The 24,247-nt window shown below is 35.6% G+C and overlaps 1 protein-coding gene across 1 annotated transcript in view; it reads right to left on the bottom strand.

The window, feature by feature from the left end:
• LOC149564346 (O-glucosyltransferase rumi-like protein (DUF821)) overlaps positions 1 to 24,247 on the bottom strand; it is a 58,922-nt gene that overhangs the window by 16,799 nt on the left and 17,876 nt on the right. The window contains exons 3-5 of the mRNA XM_089827405.1: positions 10,674 to 10,863; positions 10,480 to 10,544; positions 10,017 to 10,227 (exon numbers count right to left, since the gene is read on the bottom strand). Coding sequence (XP_089683531.1) covers positions 10,017 to 10,227; positions 10,480 to 10,544; positions 10,674 to 10,863 — 466 coding nt within the window. The remainder of the gene's footprint in view (positions 1 to 10,016; positions 10,228 to 10,479; positions 10,545 to 10,673; positions 10,864 to 24,247) is intronic.

Raw genomic sequence — 24,247 nt, 5'->3', positions numbered from 1 at the left:
ATGATATGAAGGTATAAATAAGTATATATAGCATAACTAATATATAATCTCTCATTTTATTATTACTACTAGATATATAAAATATATCAAAATGTTAGATTATTCATATAAAAATACATTGTAGAATATTTAGATATATACCTTAGAACATATATATATATATATATATATAGACTGTATATATATAATTCTGATATTATTATTATTAACAGATACGTACTATATATTGGACCCTAATAGATTTGCTTATCCTTAATAGCAATCGGATATATCATTTGGTATAAGATGGTATTGTTTACTGACTGTACCTACAGTTCCCCTATTAAGTGTTTAATTATAATCTCATATCCCCCTTTCTTCCATGCTGATGTTTGTTTTCTTATATCTTACTCTTGAATGAAGAGTGTCATTGTTTGGGTTGTTTCTTTTATCCCTTAATAATCATTGCATATTATTAAAGGCACCCTTCCATGATGATTAAAAGATTGACTAACATTCCTAACTATCTATGTAAATCGTTAGTGCGATACAAATGATAATAGCCTTCGATCATTGGGTTCGATTATGCATAGTACTGAGATGCTCATTACTTAATTAGCAATACATTTTAGTAAATAGAGAGGTTCCCTCTAACTGATGTCATCTTTGAACTCTTACCAACCAATATAGTTGACCGCTCCTGACGCTCAGCAGCAGTAAGCAGATGCCATCTACATGCATTGAAAGCCTCTACTGCATAGATATTAAATGGCAACCTCTTGTTACCATGTCACAATGAATGAGCATGGTATAATGGCAATGCCTTAATTTATTGATTGTTTATTTGTTACTACAATACCGGTGGCCCATATTACTTCCAAACAAACTTCTTAGGATAGGGAGATATAGTCGCCACCCTGAATAATTCAATGGCCACAAATCATCACTGAATGTATGTAACAGTTCCTTATTGATACAATGATAATATATATCATGCTCATTACTGATTGAGGACTCTATGGAGGTGGTGCTTTATTCATGATACTCTTGATTCTGGATACAAATAACAGCAAGGTTCAGTAATTCTCAATGATACCCATGAATGGTAAGTGGTTGTTTGTGGCATCTTCCATAATGATAAAATGGTTATTAAACTTTTATATGGTCTTGGTCTAGATCACCGTATCCTTTAGAGGTATGGGATGCCTCTTGTTATCCTTTGATCGTCATATCCATGAAATTGTCTTCCTTGGACTGGTTCATGACTACATATCATCTGGTTGTATTAATCCCATGCTTCTAAAGTAATCTTTGATATCCTTCATTGCTACATTAGCATATGATTAAGAATTGATTTTACATAAACAAAGGATGTAATATTAAAATTTAATGTCATTGATCATTCTAATATTGGAATTTAGATATTAAATGTTATTTATCTAACTTCATTATTATTCATTATTAAATACTATTCTCAATGGAGATAATTATCTTCAGGGTTTTCAATGGGGGACATGACATTTTGGGTTGAATTAATCATTCCATGTGATGATTTTGGCTGTTTGCATGCTTTCTTAAATAAAAGGAAATTTTTGGCTATATCTTGGTTGAAGTTAGGTAAATCCTAACCTCTTTCAAAAAGGTAGTTACTAGAAGTGATCACTTAGGTGGTTATGCTAAGTGGTTAGAAAGAGTGGTTAGGTGTTAACCTAAGTGGTTATCTCACTTAAACCTATATATGCTTTAAAATGTTGTAAAAGGGTTCCAACACTCGATATGAGATATCGTACACAACAAAGTAATAAGAATCATAATCGGATCGAAATCGACAAGGCCAAATCGAATTGTGAATCAACCATGAATCGGAATCAAATTGGGGCCACGAATCGGCAAATTTGAAAAGGCAAATTTGAAAAACTCCTGAAATTCAGAAATTTTAACAAGTTAAAACTTATTTCATGCACCCTTTATTGAATACAACTTAAACACACTATAATATCATCAAATAGAAGCTAACATACATAAACATGGAACATAAATGATAAATCCATCACATATGTAACTACGTTACACGTAAAATGTAAATTATAGCTGAAGTAAAGAGAAATCATAGGATCATAATGAGTCAAATCATAGAATGTATGTAAGATGAAGATCCATAAGACATCAAGTCATAGAATGTATGTAAGATGAAGATCCATGAAACATCTATATATATATATATATATTTGTTAACAAAATGAAAAAAAAAGGCTCTAGCTCAAGCCTCATCATCATCCTCAAGCAAGACTGCCTCCAAGAACTTGGTCGATTTTTCGCGATTCGTCAAGGTGATTTAGGTGATTATTTGCATTCATCATGTGATTCATGCAAATGATTGCTGATTTGATTCACTAGTTCACAAAAACTCAAGAACCATGAATTGAATTGCCAAACTGGTGATTCAGGTGATTTCATGGCGATTTTCATTACTATGGTACATAGGATCCTGAATAATATTGTTCAAGCAAAGTAATAGATAACAAAGTTTAGGATGTGCATTCAATTTGTTTCCTATGTGCTATTGATGATGTGTTGTGTCCCATTAATAATTACCTTTGTTTTCCTAAATGTCATATGTGAATGAGATTGGTGAACATATCGTGTTCTTGATATCTTGACTTGAATTTGTTGAAGTTCAGAAGTTAGTTCATATATCTGAGTTTCTACTTTCTTTGAGTTAAATACCTCAAAGAGCAAAAATACATATTTTCTCTATTTATCATTTCTACTTTCTTTGAGTTAAATACCACAAAGAGTGGACATACATTTATCATACATGGGAGTTTCCCTTCTCAAATGCAGAGAAAGATCATTCTACAATTGTCTCTTTTTAAACATTCATAATTGCTTGTAGGGCAAACAGTGTCATTTTTGAAGGGACATCCACACAATTTTTCCAATATTAAAATCTTTTTCGAAATAGATTATCAATCTTTTTATTTAATAGACCATTACTTCAATGCCCAACTTAGTGTTTAATCAGTTCAAATTGGATAAGGATCTCAGTCTAAATATGGGGTAGATTTTCCCAAGGTTATTCCTTGCCTATGGATCCCTCCTACCTCCAAGTATGCCTTAGATGTAACTGTTGGAAGGCACATGCTCAAAAGAACCTATGGCAAACCAAACTCATTCTAAGAATGGGATCTATACTAGTTGCAGAAGGTGAGAGCATGGGCTGGGTTTTGAGAAAAACATAGCATCATAGTCAAATTGATGTCATGGGCATGGGCTGAATCCTCAATGAACCCAAGTAGAATCTACCCTCCAAAGATTAAAATGTCACTTTTTACAATGAAAGGAGGTAAAAACAAATCAATTTTAAAATATCGACTTCTAAATAACTAGCCATTTTTATCCATTTTTAACATTTCATGGTTAATCGTGAGTTCTATGTTTTATTCTGGGTTCGATTGTATAAAAGAAATTACATCAATGTTTTACATCACACTCTATGATCACATTATCAGGATGTAAGAGGAACACAAGTAGAAGACAAGATGGATAACATGTGATCTTTTTTTCTCATTATGTTCTCTTACATCCTGATAATGGATCAAGGAATGTGTTCCGAAACATTGATGTCACACAAAATTTACACAATTGAACCCAGAAAACAGCATAGCATTCTTATGGGTTGTAGAGTTATTAATGATTAAGTTGCCAACTGTATTCTGTATTCAATTATGCATGTTGTTCAAATTATTATTACTTTTATATATTTGAATACATAAATAGACAGATGTAAATTGTACACATGAATGTCGTCGATAAATATTGTGTAGCCGACGGGTTGATGTCGTCGGTAAATATTGTGTAGCTGACAGGTTGATGTCATCGGTAGATATTGTGTAGCCAACAGGTAGATTAGCATTAGATGGTAATTATTTATTATGTAGCCGACAGACCCCTTCGAGAAGGTTCTTCAGAACAGTATATGTACACCATGGGAAATCATTGTAAATTATCATCATAAGCATTATGTAACCTCTTGGCATATGTGAATAATAAAAATGAGTATTGTTGTTCTTATTCATTGTTTGTATGTGTTAATCTATTTACCCCATGCGGTAAAAATTTGGCGCCATTGCCTGATGGACCTGGAACAAAGGTAGAGGAATGCAAACTAATGCCAAATCAGCTTAACAAGGATAGAAATAAGCTAAAGGAAAAAGATGGAATACACACCACACAAGAAAATTTAATTTTGGCACAGGAGGTCGAATGCAGACGGAGGTTTCAGAAAATTAACGACAGCATTGAGAAATTGTTGGAGGAGACTCGATAGCAGGTGGAATTGGTGGAAGAAGCAAGGGAGAAATTTTTGAACCTGTATTCGCCGAGGGAAGAGAATCTAGATGGAAGGGAATTAACTCGCATGGCTTGGAGTGCCGAGGGACCACGAGCATGGAGTGAACTCTTCGTCTGCAATACACTTTCGGAACGGGAAGACCCTTCTTCACCAAAGAACACAGCTATTGAAAATAAGACAACTGTCGAAGAGAGCCTCGGTGTGGGAGTGTAGAGCGCCAATGTGGGAGTGCAGAGCACCGGTGTGGGAGTGCAGACCGCCGGTGTGGAAGTGCTGAACAACACCTGTACACACAACCAAGTACTAATCGCTGGACCAAAAGAAAAGTTGCCAAAGTTTGATGGTGATGGAACGACCAATCCAATCCGACACTATAAAACATGTGAAACAATTTGAAGGGCGAATGGCATAACAGATACAAATGAATGGGTCCAACAATTTTCAGCAACCCTAAGGGGTGTAGCAATTGATTGGTTTGCCGATGCAAATCCCCAAAAATTAACCAATTGGGACAATGTTAAAAAAGAATTTACCACCGAATTTCAATTGTTGCGAGAGGACAATGAGATCGTAGTAGAGATATATAACACGAAGCAAGGGAAAAACGAAACAGTTCAAGTATATGCCAAAAAATTAAAAGACTTAATAAATAAAATGGAAAATAAGCCGACAGATGGGTTGCAAAAGGGATGGTTCATTGAAGGACTACGGCCAAAGTTACAGAAGAAAATGAGGATCATACCGCCATCATCATACACTAAAGCATACAATCCGGCAATGAACTTGGAAAGTGAGTAGAAAACAAAGAAGAAGAAGAAGAGTAGCTCATCCGAGTCAGACGACGATGCGTCTTCGGAAGAAGAGAGCAACAATGACAAAAAGGGCAGCAAGAAGGTCTAAGCTCTCCAGAAAGATATGATCCAAATGATGAAAGAATTTAAGAACATACAGAAAGAGACAACAGAGAGCGAGCTGTGGTGCACAGAATGTAAGACGGAAGGACACACGAAAGGATCCTGTTCGAAGACCCAGTTCTGTGAGATCTGCCAAATTATGGGACATTCCTTAAAGGAATGCCCCTTCAACATGAAAGCAAGAGGACCTCAACAAGTACTTCTCCCACAGGAGGCTTCCGCAGTGGGAGGTAGCCAAAACACCAGCAACAAGGGTGACACGTCCGGAGGGTAAAGAAATAATAGAAGAGAACAAAACAACAATACCAGCAGCAACACCAACACCAATAATGGGGGGCCGCAGCAAAAGCCAGTACGATGCGAATGGCCACCCGATGGTACAATGTCGTGCATGCAATTTGTGGGGCCACTTTGCCTGAGACTGTACAACGGAAACCGCACCAAAGTTGTTATGCAAATGGTGCGGTCCTGGAGATCATGAGGATGCCAAGTGCCCAAAGTCGGGAGTGAATTTGGTCACCATCGGGATGGAAGAAGAGGAGGTCCTGGCAATCACACAAAAGCAAGCAAAACTATACACTGACCCGATGAAAGAAAAGAAGAGACTGGAGGAAGCGCAAACAGAGATTGAGAAAGCGACATAGGCAAAGAAAGCACATTTGAGGGACACCATGGGTACCTCGACCAGGAACAGTGCGGAACAGAACATCGTACGAAAGATACTGCAAACTGAGGTACCCATCAAAATAAGCGATCTATTGCTCACAATGCCTCAGCTCCGATCGACACTCACAAACATCGCTCCAACTGCTAAATTATCAGGAGAACAAGGAAAGGAGAAAGAAAGTAGAGCAAGTACAAAGGACCCAATGCTGCTAGCCCTTACATCGGGACGGCATCTGATGGTCGTCGAGATAGGAATTCTGGAAATGGTTCGAACAGATACAATTGTAGACAAAGGGCCCGGCGTGAATGTGTTACCAGAGGATACCTGGAAGAGGTTGGGACAACCAACGTTGTGGCCACCTACATTCCAGTTGCTAACAGCGGACCAACATGGCATTAAACCTCTCAGTGTCCTAATGGCACAACCAATGACAATTAGCACACAATTATTCCTACTTGATTTCGTCGTCATCCTGCTAAAGAGGAAAGGATATGACGCCATTTTGGGTCAAGGATGGCTCATGCAAGCAAATGTTAAACATGATTGGAAGAAGAATCCACTATCACTAGAAAGTAAAGGACGAAAATTCATCATTGATTTACACACACAGATGGTGGGCAAAGAAGCTTTGTCATCAGATTCTAAGGAAGAGGATGAAGGGAAGCAGCGGATGGAACCAAATAAGAAAGGAGTCCTACGGTTGGAAGGTGGATCAACGGATGATGATTTGGATTCGGTGAACGGCTTTTTCCACTGGCAGATGGAGGATTACGAGCTCTTTTTGAGCTACAATATGTTAAGGGTCGACAAAGGTGAGAAAGAAGAGGGAAATGAATGTCCGAAGGAATACAGAGAAGCGGAAGAAGGAAAGGAGGTTACGGCTGAAGTTGAAGGGAAGGACATACAGTATGAACCTAGAAAAAGGAAAAATTCCACCGTCCGGTACACGGTGAACAGACTGAGCGAAAAGAAAAGGTTACACCGCACTATGAAATTAGTAAAAGGTTTCCGATAGCAAGGAAATAAACTAGATGAGCGACGACTATAGGCACAATGGGCCACGGAAGTTACACAAAATAGGCGGAAGAGATGGCGGGAGAAGTTGAAGTATAGCAGACGAAACGAAATCAAGCTAGGAAAGTTTAAGGTCGGATGGGTGGGACCATACCAAATACAGGAAGTAGGCAACAACGGAGCAATAAAGTTGTGGACATTAGACGGACAAGCAATACCGGAGGGAGAATTAGATGTATATGTTCAAAAAAAAAAAAAGAGAGAAGTGAGGCATGCCGCGGATGCCTGTCCCATAGACAACTCCACAGACAATTGTCCCACGAATAGGGTGTCCCGCAGGCAATGTGTCCCGTGGGCTGTAAACAATGAACCCAGCCATGCTGAACCTGGGGAAATGTTCAGCAAACTGCCAAACCCAAACTGGCAAGTTAGATTATTGAAAGTCAAGTCTAAATATCTGGATCATTTTGTCATCAAAAACCAAAAAAACATTTCATCCTCCAAGATGCTTCATTGCTACTTGTTTCATCTCCTCTCATTTAACATTTGAATTCTATCTAGTTGGAGATTTCGATGTCCACCCATATTTGATCTTTTTAAGGTTTGCTTTTGTATTAAGTGGTTTTTGTACCCTGCTGAAAGGGGACAATTTTGCCTAAGGAGTGAGGAAATCAGAAAAAATAGCCACAGGCTAGTGTTTTTCATCAATTGTTTTACATGGTTGAATTGGCTCATTGTATATTACTAATTGTTGTACATGTCTTTATGCACATATTTAAAATTTTATTCTTTTTCATGCATCTTTCCTCTTCAAGCTTCCTTTTGTCTAGAAGTCTCCTTGTATATCATTGTACTCCATTAATACCTCATAAAATAAAATGCACAACACATGTAAAGTCAGGACTAATTCATTTGTGTGTTTTCATGTTTGCGCTTGTATTCATATCAGTAATCCGACCATATTCAGCAGTCAGGCATTTTATCTTTTCATTATGCATTATAGAATTAAATTTACTGATAGGATGAGTTCTAACGTTATCCTGTCAGAAGAAGGCAAAGCCTTTATTATATTCAGTAATGCAGCCTGGATCGGAGATTGTACAGACCATATGGATGTATATATTAATTTTGCCTGCTTTCCGTTTCTGAAAATTTGGAGATTGTACAGACCCACCTTATGAATGTACATATTAAATTTTCCTGCTTTCCATTTCTGAAAATTTGGAGATTGTACAGACCCTAGGGATGTATATGGTTATAAAGTTTGACTGCTATGTTTGAAAATCTTCAGATCCAAAGACAATATTTGCATATTATTATTTACTCTAATTTTCAAACGATTTGAATGCATAGTTTTTATGCCTTTCCTTTTAAAACAAGGGACTTAAAAAATTATTATCTTAATGTGCACACACATCTCAAATCAGCTTGACAAAGCACCGGACAGAGTTTTTCCATAGGAAGAGATACTCAAAAACATAAGGAAAATGCAAGGGGTTAAAGTTGACCATAAAAGAAATATTGCACCGGCATAAAAGGATTATAATTTATAAAGGCATCTAAATTGTAGAAGTTATAAATATTTTCTGTAGTTCTCTTATAGGTGAAAGTCACTAAAGAAAAAGAAAAACTTAGACAGGTTTATTAATGTAGACAGTTTGTAGACATGAAAAGGATTCAGTTTTTGTAACAATTTACCAAAGGCATGCCAGAGAATATATATCACTATTTATCAATGGTCGGAATATAAGCATTGTTCAGTATGCATTTATGCCCTGTAATTCATATGATTGGAATTCTTGAGCAAGAATTCCTGAGCAAGCATGCATTTCTATCAAATGATAATGTTCCTTGGCTAAATTGGGAAATATCACTATACATGTTTTCTAGCTATGTTCCACCATATTTCTGCAATGGGGACAGCAGGGGATGGCAGGACGTGTTTCTAGTACAGGGATACTTTTGGGCCATTTTTTAGGGGACAGAAGGGGCTGGCTGTTGACAAATAGAGATTTTTGAAAATATACAGAAATTTCAAATATTTATATCATAACATTAAAGCATTCATCCAGGATATTGTAGATGCTTACTACATGTAGAAGGATTTGAAAAATTGATTCATCGTTGTAGAAACTTTCATTGTCAATGTGCATACATATTATATTCAGATTATAACAGAAAAAGCCCAAAAGCTCCAAGTTTCAATCATGAAATGACATAAATTGTAAACAATAAGCATAGAAGTACAAAAATATAATAATATATCACTGTCCATAATCAGTAGGTCTAGGAGTCTAAATCAAGTAGATTTGATGCCCTAACCTCCTCTTTCAACAGCTGTTCACTTCTTGACCAGCTGCTTCTTTCTCTCTTGCTACACTTCTCCTTTGCAATAAACATAGAACTAAAAAAACATAATAATATATCACTGTCCATAATCAGTAGGTCTAGGAGTCTAAATCAAGTAGGTTCGATGCCCTAACCTCCTCTTTCAACTGCTGTTCACTTCTTGACCAGCTGCTTCTCTCTCTTGCTACACTTCTCCTTTGCAATATGAAAATGAACATTGTTTTTTCTTCTTTTTGGTTAATCTAAGCTTAGGTTAGGCTTTGCCCTTGTGGGCATGACCAGACTTTTTTTCAAATAAAAAATGTGTTTCTTTTAAAACTTGCCTACCAAAAGTGGCTGAGGCCATAGGGGACGGCAGAAGTCCCCATGATGGCTAGGGGACGCCTAGGAGTCCTATAGACATCCCCGGGACTTTTGGTCATCCCCTACATTCCTGACCACTCTAAAAGTCATCCCTGAAACGTTTCTGGGATTTTGCCCAAATTTAGAAGGAGGAAGGTACTTCACAATGTCATTCCTATACCATCCCCTGAACCAAAACGAGGGTAAAAGGACAGGGGGCACATCCCCATGGAGCATACTGTATGTATGCACACACTACAATTGATTGAATAAAGAAAACTAGGTTTGCCAAAACAATGCTATGCACAAACAAGAGTATGTTCCATTTGTAATATCAAAAGGGCATGTGCACATGGAGATATTTGTAAATATTAAAGTAGGGAGGACCAATTAGTACCTCTGCTGGATGACTGTTGCCCCAGTCAACTGCAAACTTAATGGATGAGCAAAGTTTCGAACTTCTCAATGGCCAATAGTTTTCTCCTGGCATGAGTCCACGAGTAAAGAAATCATAATACTCGGGTGTTGCAACAAGAACAGGCGAGTCACAAGACAATATATACTTGAAACTTACAGACCATGCAAAGCCTTCTGTATAAATTTTATATCTGAGTACAACAAAACAGAACAAAGCAAAGATTCTTCAGCAAACCAGCATACATTCAGTCATTAAGAACAGGCAAAAAAAATACAGATAAAAAAGATAATGAAAGAAATACTGTAGAGACAATTAATAACTGAAGTAGATTAAATGGACTGAACCATACAGCAGGTCCCAGGTACAATAGCAAAGGACTAAAGGAAAAGTGGCTCTAGAAACCAAGCATAGCCATTCATTGCCACAAAATTTAGATTCTTACCTATTCCTGCATTGGTTTGCAAGTTTAGACTGCTCATAACCTGCATTTGCTTCTTCAAACCAATTCTGCAAGACAGATACATTTGTTATAACTTTGCATTTGAGAATATCTATAGGCTTACAAATAAGTCAAACTATTTTGCTGCTTGACTGTGTGCATGTTCATTGAGAAAGGCGTTCTGGTTGAAAACTTACTTGCCGCAAAATCTCAGCACCCCACTTGCTGGAACTATTGCATTCCAGCAATTTGGTCCGTATGGGAGAACTCACATCAGGATTTCCCTTCCAGTATGCTGTTCGTTTCCTATCTATCCACTTCACAGCTTTGGAGCCTACTTTAATTGTGTTGAATTCTTCTTCCCAGGGTGCCAAATTAGTTTCAGACCTGAGAGAGCATCCACATGCAAATGCTCAATGACACAAATTTGAAAAAAGAAAATCCCTAATTTTAGCATGCTATTTTGGGAAGTCATTACAGTAAGGATTATTTAATCAATGTAAGAACATCTCTCAAAAAACGCTATATGGATGTTATAATCTAAGTTGCCAGTATGTGTATGCTTACAGCAATTGTTTTTCATTGGGTGTAGTATGTTTGGGTACTCTGTGTGTGTGTGTGTGTGTGTGTGTGTTGATGGACGCCAAATGCCAAAATAGAAGTGATAAAGATCAATATTATATGCCAATTTATAGTTCAGAATTTCAATATTACATCATATGTCATATAACATATATCAACTGCCCCTCAAAATGCCAAAAAATGAGAAAAGAGAGTAAAATGATCTTTGTATCAAACAAAAAGATGCTTTTACAGGGATTTTAGGGTTATGGATGGAAAAAAAAAACTAAAAGTTAAAATGTATTTTGTTATTTTTTGGCATTATAATGTCTCTAGGCTATGGCATATGAAAATATCATCTTCAAAATAGATGCTTCTCATCCATCTATTCATTATGGCATCAAGATTCACTATATGCTTGCCTGCTGATGGCATTAAGATATATTAGACTGTGAAGGTATATTATGAATGTGAAAGCTCGCTAATACTTTTGAAATAGATTTCTTCATGTCTGGCAGGCATGTATTTTTCACTTCTTAAGATAACTGGACACAGTTTGACTGTGTACTGCAACTGAGCATATCCTGTCTGTATTTACTATGGATCCTTATTGTTTCTAATCATATTGAGGTCTGAATACATATCTGAGTTGAGTTATGCTGATTGGGCATATCCAATAACATAGTGATAGTTGGTTTCCAAGGTGCCTTCAGGTAAAATCTGAAGAAAGAAATTCAGTACAATTTGAATTGCTGAAGAAGTTTGAACAGAAATTCCATCATCAACCATATATAGCCACATCAACTTGGTTACAAGAGATGTTTTACTGGAGGAAAGCATCATTTCAAATTTGACCAAGCTATTAAAATGGTGGAATAACTTCTCCAGAATACATGAGAACCTACTACACTTAATTTTTTTAAATGATACAAATCAATCAGTATTTTGATGTTGACTAAAAGTAACTGCCAAGTTCTTGGAAGAGAATAAACTGTTGCCTGTGATATGTTGTAAACTATAGCCATCACCACTTGAATTGTAAACTGTACCAGGTGATATCCATGTTCTCCAACACCACTAGCAGCTCTATTACCACCGAAGTGGTGATAGTTGGCAATGCCCCCCTCCACCTAGCCCCTCCAATAGTAAATTGTCCTTTCATAGCCTTACTATTTTCACACAATTCAAAGTGGATTTAATTTTCTCTAAGTGGTTCTTCAAAAGATCAATAGTGGTTTTGGTTCATGAAGGGCATATTTCATCGATAGGATACCAAGAAACCAATCCATCAAGTGATGTCATATGACAATATGTTGACATTGGCATCTCTTTACCCCAACCTACCATCACTCCATTGTAGTTTTAAATACAGTGCCCAAACCTCACAGTATTCATTCTTTGCCAAGGTTGCTACTTTTTTTGAAGATTTCTTTTATCTAAGCTAATATTCATGAGATTTGTGATAGTGTAGAAAGTTAATGATTTTGGTGTTTGGAGTTTTGAAAATTTGCAATCTTTTCACACATGATGTTGAGTTCTTGTTTTGGAAACTTTCTTCCTTTGAGCTCGTACCCATTGGTGTAGTCTAATTTATCCCATTCTATTACAAAATTGAACTTTCATCATTGCGGCCTAAATGAGCTTCTACAATGCAATAAGATCAATACCACTTCATTTATTTGGAAAGCAACAACTGTAATCTCACCGAGTATAAAATTTAGTCATCATCATAACATTTAGGGAGTCTCTCTTGGTTGAATGATTTTGGAGGTGTGATCTTCTGGTGTCATTTTCCCTTGTTGAAATGATCTCCATTTAGGAGACAATCATAGACATTTTTCAAATTCATCTTTCCATCATCAAGCTAAATCAAGGGAACCAAGGCATTACAAGCAATCTCATCTCATGCCCCATATATATGGAATTGTTCCTAAAACAAACTTTTATTGGTGAAAGACTGTATGGTATGGCAATAATGATCAAATCAAGGGGTTGACTAATTTCTTTATTGATATGGACAAGCGCATTGATTCCCTTTGTGACATATAAGCACCCTATCCAAACCTTGCATTTCATTCTTGCAGTGTTGCCCTAGGCCCATGTTTTTGATTCATCATAGATTATCAATATGAGAACTCATAAATGGGTCACCTTCATCAAGTCCAGTTCAATGTTGTGCTTTATGCCAATCTAAATCTGCGATGTGCTCATCTATTGAAAAATTATTCCAAGTTTTTTTTTTGAGAGGAAGTGAGGGAGGTTTCTTAGTTTGTATTTTCCATGCAAATTGCATCTTTACCTCTACTTTTTTACTTTCTTTATTCCTTGAGTAATTTCTGACCTTACATGCAAAATTAAGTAGTTCACCCCTTGACCATTACAATTGTTTTTAAATTCAATTCACAAAAACTACCAAACCAACAAAGCATCTTCCATCTAATTACAAGTGCTAATTGTATTACTTCTTCATTCACCTTGGTGATGACAACTCAATGTCACCATGTATATGCTTGCACTTGGAAGTGTTATGCTCCCACAATTAGGGTAATCCCTAGAACTGAACCTAAACCTTGAATGTTTGTTCATGATGACCTTGCCTACATATCCCCTTTGGGGAATTAGCAGCTTTGTAGTTTTAATGCAAATGTTCGAGCGAGTTGATTGTCTCCTCTTATATGAGATCCCTAATCTATCTTTAAACCATGACTACTCATTAAGTATAGCTTAAATCCCATGATTATCGAATGATAACTATTTGTCATCATATGTTGGTTCCATTAAAAATTACCAATCAGTCACAAATTGTGCGTCGAAACTACAAATATATAGGGTAAGCTTCTAAGAAGTAGTACATCTAGAAACTGTACCACCATATGAGGAACTTCGTAAACATATGTGATAGGTGTGAGTGTAACTGCAATATTTTTGCTTCATTTTCATTCTTTCACTTCCCTTCTTGAACTTTTGAAATTCTCCAAGGGTCATGAGTACTTTACTCAATTGTATTACTATATCATATTCACTTTTATATTCAACTCTTCAAATTCAGGTTTTGTTTGTTCAACCTTGACTATAACATCCCTGGTAGGTTATGTGAAGATAATCACAATCTTGGAATTTACGTTAGTGATCTTGACCCAGTATTTTACGAATACTATGGAACTGGAATGATTTTCATCTCTATGGAGTCTTGATTTTATTTTTAATGGTTGAATTTGTTTTATTGTCTTCCATGGTCCACCCGCGAAAGATTCAGATGGTAATTGTATTTATTGGTTTGCCTTTGTGATAATAAAAGTTTGAGGTTAACCTTACTGAAACTAAGTTAATGGTCTTTAGTAAAATCATAGTTAATCATCTAAGTTACCAGATTCTTTCCTGGACCTAGCAATTCATGGTTAAGTTCTCTCAAAAGCTTGCCACAGAGACTGAATTTTGTTGTGAATTCTCTCAAAGGAACCCTGGCAGAATTCGAATGACTTTTGGGTGACTTTAGTTTCCAACATAAGAACTTAGACAAAATTTTGGAGAATTTGGTCGAAAAACGCCAGTGTAACATACACCCCCTCCCAAACCTCGAAGTACCTATCCTCGAGATGTCCTCGCACTAGGTAATTGCATACCCAAGTACCCCCACCTCCGTCATTTCGCAACCATGCTGCCGCTGGAATGGGTACTTGGATTTCTATTTGAATTTTGATTTTTTATTTTTATTATTGGGTATGTAAAATGTCACTATGTTGAATAGTCAATGGTTTTATTTCATTTTGCAATTTTGCTCTGTTCAAGTATTTTAATTTGTTATTTTCTACTAAAACTTCATTTCATAACAAGCATTTCAAGTTCTCTATGAATACTATACAACACCCCTCCCTACCCCATCCCTTGTTGCCGTCCCTTGGCCGTCCCACCATCATCCCAAAAATGAGATTCATTTTCCCCCCCTCCCGAAAACTTGTCCCAACGTCCCGCCATCCTGACGTACCCCAATTATGGAGTAACATTGAAAAACACCCTTTTCTTTACTTATTCAAAAAGTTTTTAATGCCAAATTAGACGCAAACACATGATTAGACTCAAATTATTAATCATAGTTAATTTGAATTAAATACTACTTGAGAAGAATTAGGGTGTAAAAAGTATTGCACATCTATTATGGAATGTATGTAGTACACCATAATTCATGCATAAAGGCTAACATGTATAGAAAACTATGGAGTGAACAAAATCAAAAGAGATCTTTACTGTGGTTAATCAGGATCTAATGCATGCTTTTTTGGCTTCATCCAATCTGATCCAAAGTTTGTTTTTGTTGATTATCCAGTATGATAAATAATGTGTGAAGCTTACAATATGGCAATAGTCACAATCTTGACCTTAAACGGGCCTATAGCATTACTTTTTGTTCTTCTAGTTTGCAACAGCAGAATGATGATTATTCGCTTGATTGTTTTTTGTGATACTTGATTGTGATGGCTGATTATTAATGTTGACATTATTGTATTTGAACTGAAACATTAATATGGTGGTATATTTTGCTGTGTTTCTTTAATATTAGCATAGTGGTGTATAACTTATTTGCTGCTGCATATATATATATTTATCATTGTAACTACCAAATACTTGTAGAAGTAAAGAAATTTAATATATTCAAGTGATTTTCCTTTGACATGGATCTAACAACACAACTCAAGTCCTCTAAAGTTATGTCTGACTGTCATAGAAAGTGTTTGAGTTCCATTTTTAAGTCCCCACCAAAATGTAACTTTTTGATGCGATTAATACAAAGCTCGACATACAAACTGAAAATCCCTGTCAATTACACTCCAACATAAATCCTGAATAAAACAACCTGCAAATCAACTGAGGATCTTTCATCACCACAGTTTGCATTCTATGAGAATTTTTGTCCTCACAAAGCCCTTGGATATATGCAGTTCAACCAGCAATAATTTGTTATCAATTCTTAAGCCTTGATTTGCAAAAAGAGTTCATAACACTTTTTATACCTTGGCCGGAACCCCATGCCTGCCTTGGAAAAGTGAACTTCATTTTTTTTTAGTAATTCCCTTGTATCTCCCATTTGAATGTCCAACCCCCTTTTAAAAAGACATTAACTTCATTTCTAATGTGTGATATTGCTATTAGGATTTAACTGTGTGATTTTGAGTCAAACACATTGCCCCATGTTTCATGAGTAGTGATTCAACATGAATCCATCTCTCATGAGAATAAATGGAACACTTAGCACTCATTGGATCTAGGTGATGCTCACAGGGGTGAAGCACGGGACTTCCTGAGAGGTCACCCATCCCAGTACTACTCTAGCCTGAGCGCGCTTAACTACAAAGTTTCCTCCGTGGTTAAACCCAAAGCTTGCAACCCCATTTGCAAAACCTTCACCAAGTGTTGTGCCTTATGAACCATTCATTAGAAAGCCCCTTAAGCTCATCAATTGATAAGTAGGAGATAATTTCCACAGCAAGTCAATTTGTGATATTGCTATCAGGATTTAACTGTGTGATTTTGAGTCAAACTCATTGAACCATGTTTCATGAGTAGTGATTCAACATGAATCCATCTCTCATGAGAATAAATGGAACACTTAGCACTCATCGGATCTAGGTGATGCTCACAGGGGTGAAGCATCGGGACTTCCTAGGATGTCACCCGTCCCAGTACTACTCCAGCGTGAGCGTGCTTAACTATGGAGTTTCCTCCGTGGTTAAACCAAAAGCTTGCAACCCCATTTGCAAAACCTTCACCAAGTGTTGTGCCTTATCATTATGAATTATTCATTAGAAAGCCCCTTGAGCTCATCAATTGATAAGTAGGAGATAATTTCCACAGCAAGTCAATTTGTGATATTGCTATCAGGGAAAATTTTATGTCTTTTGGTACCACTTTATAATGTCCCCTTTTAAAATTTAAATAGATGCTAAGTTAAAAATTTAATTTTATATCACTATCATCTATTAAAACATATTTTATTTCAATTAATCCACCAATATCAGGATGTAACCACTACCAAGAGACCAAGTCAGTGCAAAATATGAGACTTACCTAAAATGGGCATAATGGACTAAGTGTCCAAAAATGCTCCAAGAAGTTTCCTTGTTAATCTTCTAAGAAACTAAGCTCAAAGCAAATCCTTTGGAAAACCCATAGAGTCTGAGCTGCATACCTCCAAGATCCAAGGAGTTCCCTAATCCTATAAGAACCCCTGCTGGGTCACATTTTGACAAATACTCGATTTCTTTCAGTTCCGGATGTTTGACATTTTGTCAAACACTTTGCATGCAAACTTTCGTTCTTGTTGGGTTTTTGCAATGTTTAAACACTTTGCATTTTTTTCAAATAGATATGCTTTGATTTTTGACCAAATGTGGAATTCAAATTACAATGCTTTGAAATTTAAAAAATGACAATGCAACAAATCTCCAACAGCTGATTACATCAAATGAAACTATCCCTAACAAAAAATATCATTCAAGGAAATTGATTTGAATTTATTGAAAGAAACCTGCGCGCTGATGGCAAGCATCAAATGGCACCTGGGTTATGCTGCTGCCTTCTGAATATGATAACCGTCTCCGGGGCTAGAAAAATATAATTCAAGGCATCTTCATCCATAACATATCTATTATGTGTCAGCCGCTGCCCAGATATTCTAAGGCAGCTTCAGAAAGTCAATGGCTGCTGACAGTAGATGGGTAGCAGCTACTTTTATTCCAAACGCAGACCCATGTAAAGGCTGCGATCTGCAGGTAATGTTGACCCCTGACTTTGAAGCAATAAACTGAAATGGGATGCTGATTCCCAAACCAAATTTGATCTTAGTTCAAGCACAGTGATGGATCTGTAATGAGACACCTCAAGGCACAATTCACCTGATATTTCACAGATTCAAAGTGCATCAGCAATGTAGAATTTACAATTCTATAAGCATTAGAATTCTAAACCCTTCTCCAAGTTCCTCAACAAATAACAATGCGAAGAATCAACAATAGAATGGTTCAATTTTTTAATTAGAAGGCATTTACACTTCCTCACAACAAACCGCCCCTGGAGCTTCTTCTTCACACCTCACATAATAAATGGCATTCAAGCACATAACCATCTTCAGCTGCAAAATAATATTTCCCCATCATGCCTGAGGCTTCTTCAAGTTGTCTTCTCATAACTTAATTGTACTTTGGCATTACATACTTACCATGTTTCAAATATTTGGAAAAAAAGAAAAAAAATAGTTTATCCCCTTTAATATATAAAAAATACTTCCACTCTACATTGGTGTCAAGATATTAATAAATCATTGCATGAAACGGCTCAATCATATAATATAGTTTTAAGTTATATTTAGTTAATAATTACCTTATCATTAATAATTTCATAGCACCCACTAACTGAGACAATTCCATAATTCTCCAAAAGACCCCACATCAGATCGTCCTACCACAACTAGTAGCTGACCAAGGATTAACCTACTATAAATAGTAAGTCTCCAAAAATAAAATCTGTTGATGCCACTTACTCCATTTTTCTACCAAGCGATTCAAGCGACATGCTCATAATAATAATCTTGACTTACATAAGATAGTAACTTACTATAAATAGTAAGTATACCCATCTGACTTGAAGGAAGAGCAAGCCTAAACAATTGGGACCACAATAGTGGAAAAACACCCTCTAGCTCGACCAACCAAGCCCCCTCCATCCAACTGATTACCCTACGAGGGTCAAGAAATAGGCTAATCCCTCAAACTCTAATGCTCATGAAAATGAAGACATTACAAATCCCACCTCATTAGTCTACTAGTACCACAAGCCTCAAGGAATACGCTAACGGTCACCATATTGTTATCAGCTTAGGAAGGGGACATCACAGAAAAACCTTCAAACCAAAAAGGAGTAGGGTATATTCTCATTCTCTTTTAGATTGCTAGTGTAAGGACCTCATTCTCTAAGAAAAGCAATTCTATCTATTATAATTAATTCTCTCTATTTTGGTTTCTCTCTCTTCCATATATTTACTTCTATTTCTAATGGTCACTCTTCTTCTATGTTTCCATATTCTCTCTCTATTCAATATGGAAGCTTTCTCTTTCTCTCTTCATAGTGTTTCTATCTGTCTCTTTGTTCGTTATAGAAACATTCTTGTGTATACTTGTATATATAGATCATTTATGATCTTTGTTTAATAACGCATTCATTATTTTACCATATTATGGTGTCGAAGCTATTTTTTTCAAAAAATAATAATTTCATCATTGAAATTTTCTGAATTAATTTTTGAAATAGTTTTTGAAAGTCTTTAATTTCTTCATGAAATTTTAGACTCAAGATTTTCAACATCCTTTGCCTAAGTGTGTTCAAAAATTTGTTTGTTAGGATGTTTTCTAATATCCGTCTAGGGTTTTTGTATATATTTGTTTTCTCTAGCTGGCTTTTCTCATGCAACTAGTGTGTCATCTGCCTTTCCCCTATCCGTGCGACCACCTTTCTTTGAAAAACGACTAGCTTTTTGGCATTTTTTGGGCTTGCTTTTGATGTTTTTTGTGAGCTACTTTTTCTGCAAATTCATGGCCCTTTTTTGGGCATTTTTGACATTTTTTTTCCACACATCTTTTGCAAAGGGTGGCATCTAGGGTGTTTTAAACCCTCTATCTCTGATTTTAATCTAGCAATTTCATTTTCCACCACTTTTTTTTCCAGTCAAATCGGCCATTTCTTTGGGTTTTTCAAAAACAACTAGGATTTTTTGTGAAACTCTCAGTTTATTTGTCGTTTTCTAATAACAACTGCAGATTCTTGTCCAATTTTTGCAGATCTCATTTGGATTGGTCTCCATTTTTTTTTGGTGCATTGTTTTCCATGCCTTGATTCTTGAGTCAGCAGATTCATAATCTAATTTCAGATTCTTTCTGGATTTTTTGAGCTCTCTTCTGAATTCATTTCATTAATTCTAGGTCTTCCGTCGATCTGCCTTGAAGTTTGTGCCTTTTTAAATATTCACATCTTTTGTATCAAAAAATGTGTCATAGCATCTCAACAACCTTTTCTTGGAAGGCGATTAGTGATTCAATAGAAAGAACCACAACACACCTAGAAGTAGAGAATGATGACGATCTTCGAGTATCATCGCCTTGAGGATTGCAAAACATATAGAGCGAATTCCCCTACAATTTTTTTTGTTTTGAAGTTAGATTGACCATTAAATGAGGGTATTAGAGTTAAATCTCTCTATTTCTATTTCTCTCTCTTTTGTAGGTTTACTTCTATTTCGAACAGTCACTCTTCTTCTATGTTTCCATATTCTCTCTCACTATGTAAACTTTCTATTTCTCTCTTCAGGATGTTTCTATTTCTCTCTCTTTTTTCATTATAGAAACATTCTTGCTATACTTGTAAAGATAGATCATTTATGATCTATGTTTAATACCATGTTCATTATTTTACCATAATGCTATGTACTTTGTGATATTTTCTTGGAGAGAATTGTGCCTTCTTTATCATGTTTTCACTAATTTTTTTTTTTTTAATATTTTGCATTATTTTGAATCTCTCATATTTTTGGGTTTTGGGTTTTTTTACAAACGAAACTACTACACTCTAATATGTGACAGATATAGTGCTTGGACACCTAGTATCTTCAGATGTCACTTTTGTTCTTCAACAAATGTGGCATATCCAAGTCTTCAAAATCATGCTTATCAATGTTGTGAACATACTTCTTCAACCTATTAATTGTGTTTTGAAAAGCTTCCTCCCATGATCCATTGAGTCTTTTTTCTCATGCAAAGAGGAAGCCATCAGAGGAGATTGATAGGAGTATAATCAAAGTCACACTAAGTAAACAAAAGCAAACTATGTAGCACGAAATATCCTCAAGTTGACAATTGCATTGATGTCACCCTAGGATAACTTCATTCATGTTGCTTACATGGAATGTGGCTCCCTTGATGCAAAAATTTAAATTGGTGTTGTTGGATCCTATCAACTAAAGTTTGAAGCAAAGAACCACATCCTATTAAAAAATGTAATTGCAAACCACGATCACTTGAGGTTGAGAGTAAGGAACACTTTATTTTCAACTACCCTATTCACTATGAAATCAGATGCTATTATTAGTGCTTGCTTTGAGGCTTACTCAGCATATCCTCCAATTTCTTTCAATGTGACATTCACCTAACTTTACATTTTTTCATCAATTAAAGAGTTTTGCATGGGACACAGCTTTTTTTCTAAGGCAAATGAAAATCAATGTTCACCTTTTCTATCAAGGAAATAGTTTATGATATGAGACATCTTTAAAAAGGAAAATAAATATCACCCTAGATATCCAACTTGTCAATTTATCTTCTCAACACATCAACAAGCTTGCTGGCCATAAGCATTTTTTGATGTCATACATGATACTAGAATCACAAGGTACTAGAATTCATCTAGTCCATAACACAAAATACAAATTTATCTCTCCAACTTATACATCAAACAAGACAAAGTTTTACTTCATTACCTTGACCATCACACATAGGTGTGGGCAACTATCTTGGCAAGCCAACATTTTTACACTCTGCTGCCCCCACTACGTTGTACTACCTACTACCATGAGTTGAGGTCCAAACCTGAATGTTACAAAAGCTGTTTTCTTCAACTACAACTACATGTATAAGGTCAACTCATATCTTCCCACAAGAATCTTGCATTTGGCATTGTATTCTTGACCGCTCAACTTCCACTTGTTTTACTCTCTAGATCATCTAGAAATACCATGCGCATTCCCATTGGTACTTTACATGCATGTAGTGTGCCAATCTCATGGATTTCTTTCAGTCATTTTTTGATCCAAAATGGATCAGTAATAACATTCAATTCAGTTTTATTTCATTTCAAAATATTCCTTTTCACACATAAAAGACAAAAACTATGAGAAACAAGGCTAAATGAGGATAATTTTAAAGCAGTGGCATTGATAAAATATCAAGTTTTCCAAGGCATAAGGGGTGATCCAGACCCTCAAAAGACTTCCTTCGAATATCTAATCAAAAAATCGGCAAAAATGAAGCAAATTGGTCACCAAAATATTTCATTGCTGGATTTAATATCATATTTGGCCACTACCAAATTCATCCAAATTCAATAGAAGAGAAGAGCTACCTCCTAGAATGGAATTCTTCCACATCCCAGTAGTTGATATGGAATAATGCTTTTGGTCTTCAACATCATTTGATCGTCCAATGTACACAAAATATAACATTAAGATCTAGCCTTTCCACCTTGATAATAATTTTGGTCTTCTGCATCATTTGGTCAGAATATGTATGCATGTCACCTGGAGTTTTATAAAATCAAGCTGAATGTAGGAATTGTATTTCAGTTGTTTGGACAATAAAAGAAAATATCATTTTCGGGAATTTCTCGGAATGTCAAAAGATAAAGACATTTTCAATTTCTCAAGGTATTATCAAGAAAAACCCAGGAAAACATGAACTCTAAAATGCAGAATATTTAAATAAGACACAGAAATAACTGATAATTTTTACAACCGCCTTGACACCATAGAGAGTAAAGTGAATGCAAATAAGAGTGTAGACAATGAACTTTGAAATCTGGATTTTTCTCATTAATCTTGATGTTGCTAATATTACGAAGTAATTGGAAAAATATTTGCTTGTTATTAACAAAGACCTAAAGGTCATTATATACAAAAGAATAAAACAATGTTTTCTTAGGAAACAATCGTAAAGAATAGAAACATTCTATTCTAACACAGAAAGCTAAAAAAGCGAAATCTAACTAGATATTTACAATAGATAACCATTAGATACTAAATAAAGATAATAGAAACTATCTATTATCGTAATACCCTCCCTTAATGGTTAATATAACTAGAGCACGAAGCTGTCAAAAGCCATAAAGAAAGATTTTGTCTGCTCAAGGTGCTCCACACTGTTTGCTATGGGCTGCTAACCAGATTTCACTTAGATAGGGCAGCTAAGCACTTTTGACGGTCAACCTTCATGTGAGCAAACTTGTGGCAATAGTTGCATTGAATGTTCTTCTTCCAGATGCCTTCTGAATCTAGAGCAGAGGATGTCTGCTGAAAATATTGTTGATGATACTTTTAATAATGCTCCAAAACTTTGTTGATGAGCATAATGCTCGAAAACAAACTGCAAAAAGCCATGATTTTAGAGGTGAAAAATCAATCAAAACCCAACATGATTTTTGTGTAAAAAACCAATCAAAACCCATCATGATTTTTGAGGTGAAGAATCAATCAAAACCCAACATGATTTTGTGGTGAAAAATTAATCAAAACCCAACATGATTTTTGAGGTGAAAAATCAATTAAAACTTGACAATACAAAGCTTTGTTTTTAAGGAAAAACAGTAAAGCCCAAAAGATAATTTTTGAGGAAAAAATTACAAACCCACAAAGGAATCCCACACGACTTTGTCAATTATAGAATCAAAAAAATATAAGAGAAAATTTATAGAAACCCATCAAAAATTTTTTTTTTGAGGGAAAAAAGAATATGAAAGCCCATCAGAATTTATTTTTTGTATAAAAAAGTTTATGAAAACCCACCAAAATTTTCAAAGGAGGCAAAACACGAGACTTTGCATGGTAAAACAACACATGCAACCAACATACAAGTACATGCAACCCTAATAGAGACCCAGAAAATTTGAAGGGTGACCCACAAGAGAGCTCAAAAAACCTAGAAAGTATATGTTGTTGGTTTTTGGATTGGCTAGTTCAAAAAAACAAGCCACGAAAATTGAAGCACCTAGAAAAATCTAATGACAACCCAATCAAGTTCTTGAAAAACTCACCAAGAATCTTCACTTGAAAAAATTGTCTGAACCCGAAAATTAGGGTTTTGAACAAAAACTGCCCTGCTGCAAAAATACCACAAAAATGGCAGAACTGTGCTGAAAAAATAGATGGATCTGGACAGAAATGGGTTACTGAATTGAACTAGATGTCGGCAAATTCAGATCTCTCAAAACGGAAACCCTAGTTGGATTATAGAGAGTTGGAAGCAAATATGCATGTAAATAGTTTCAAAAATAAAAAGCAGATAATTTCAACCAAAAAATTATAAATATTTTTAAAAAAATTTAGAGTATTGGCTCTGATACCATATTACGAAGTAACTAGAAAAATATTTTCTTGTTATTAACAAAGACCGAAAGGTCA

The sequence above is a fragment of the Cupressus sempervirens genome, chromosome 4, assembly GCF_028749045.1.
Source record: "Cupressus sempervirens isolate cs-2001-9-10 chromosome 4, ASM2874904v1, whole genome shotgun sequence".
Taxonomy (NCBI): Eukaryota; Viridiplantae; Streptophyta; class Pinopsida; order Cupressales; family Cupressaceae; genus Cupressus; species Cupressus sempervirens.
Note: the sequence above shows the minus strand (reverse complement) of the source record. Positions and strands in the feature narration are given on the sequence as shown.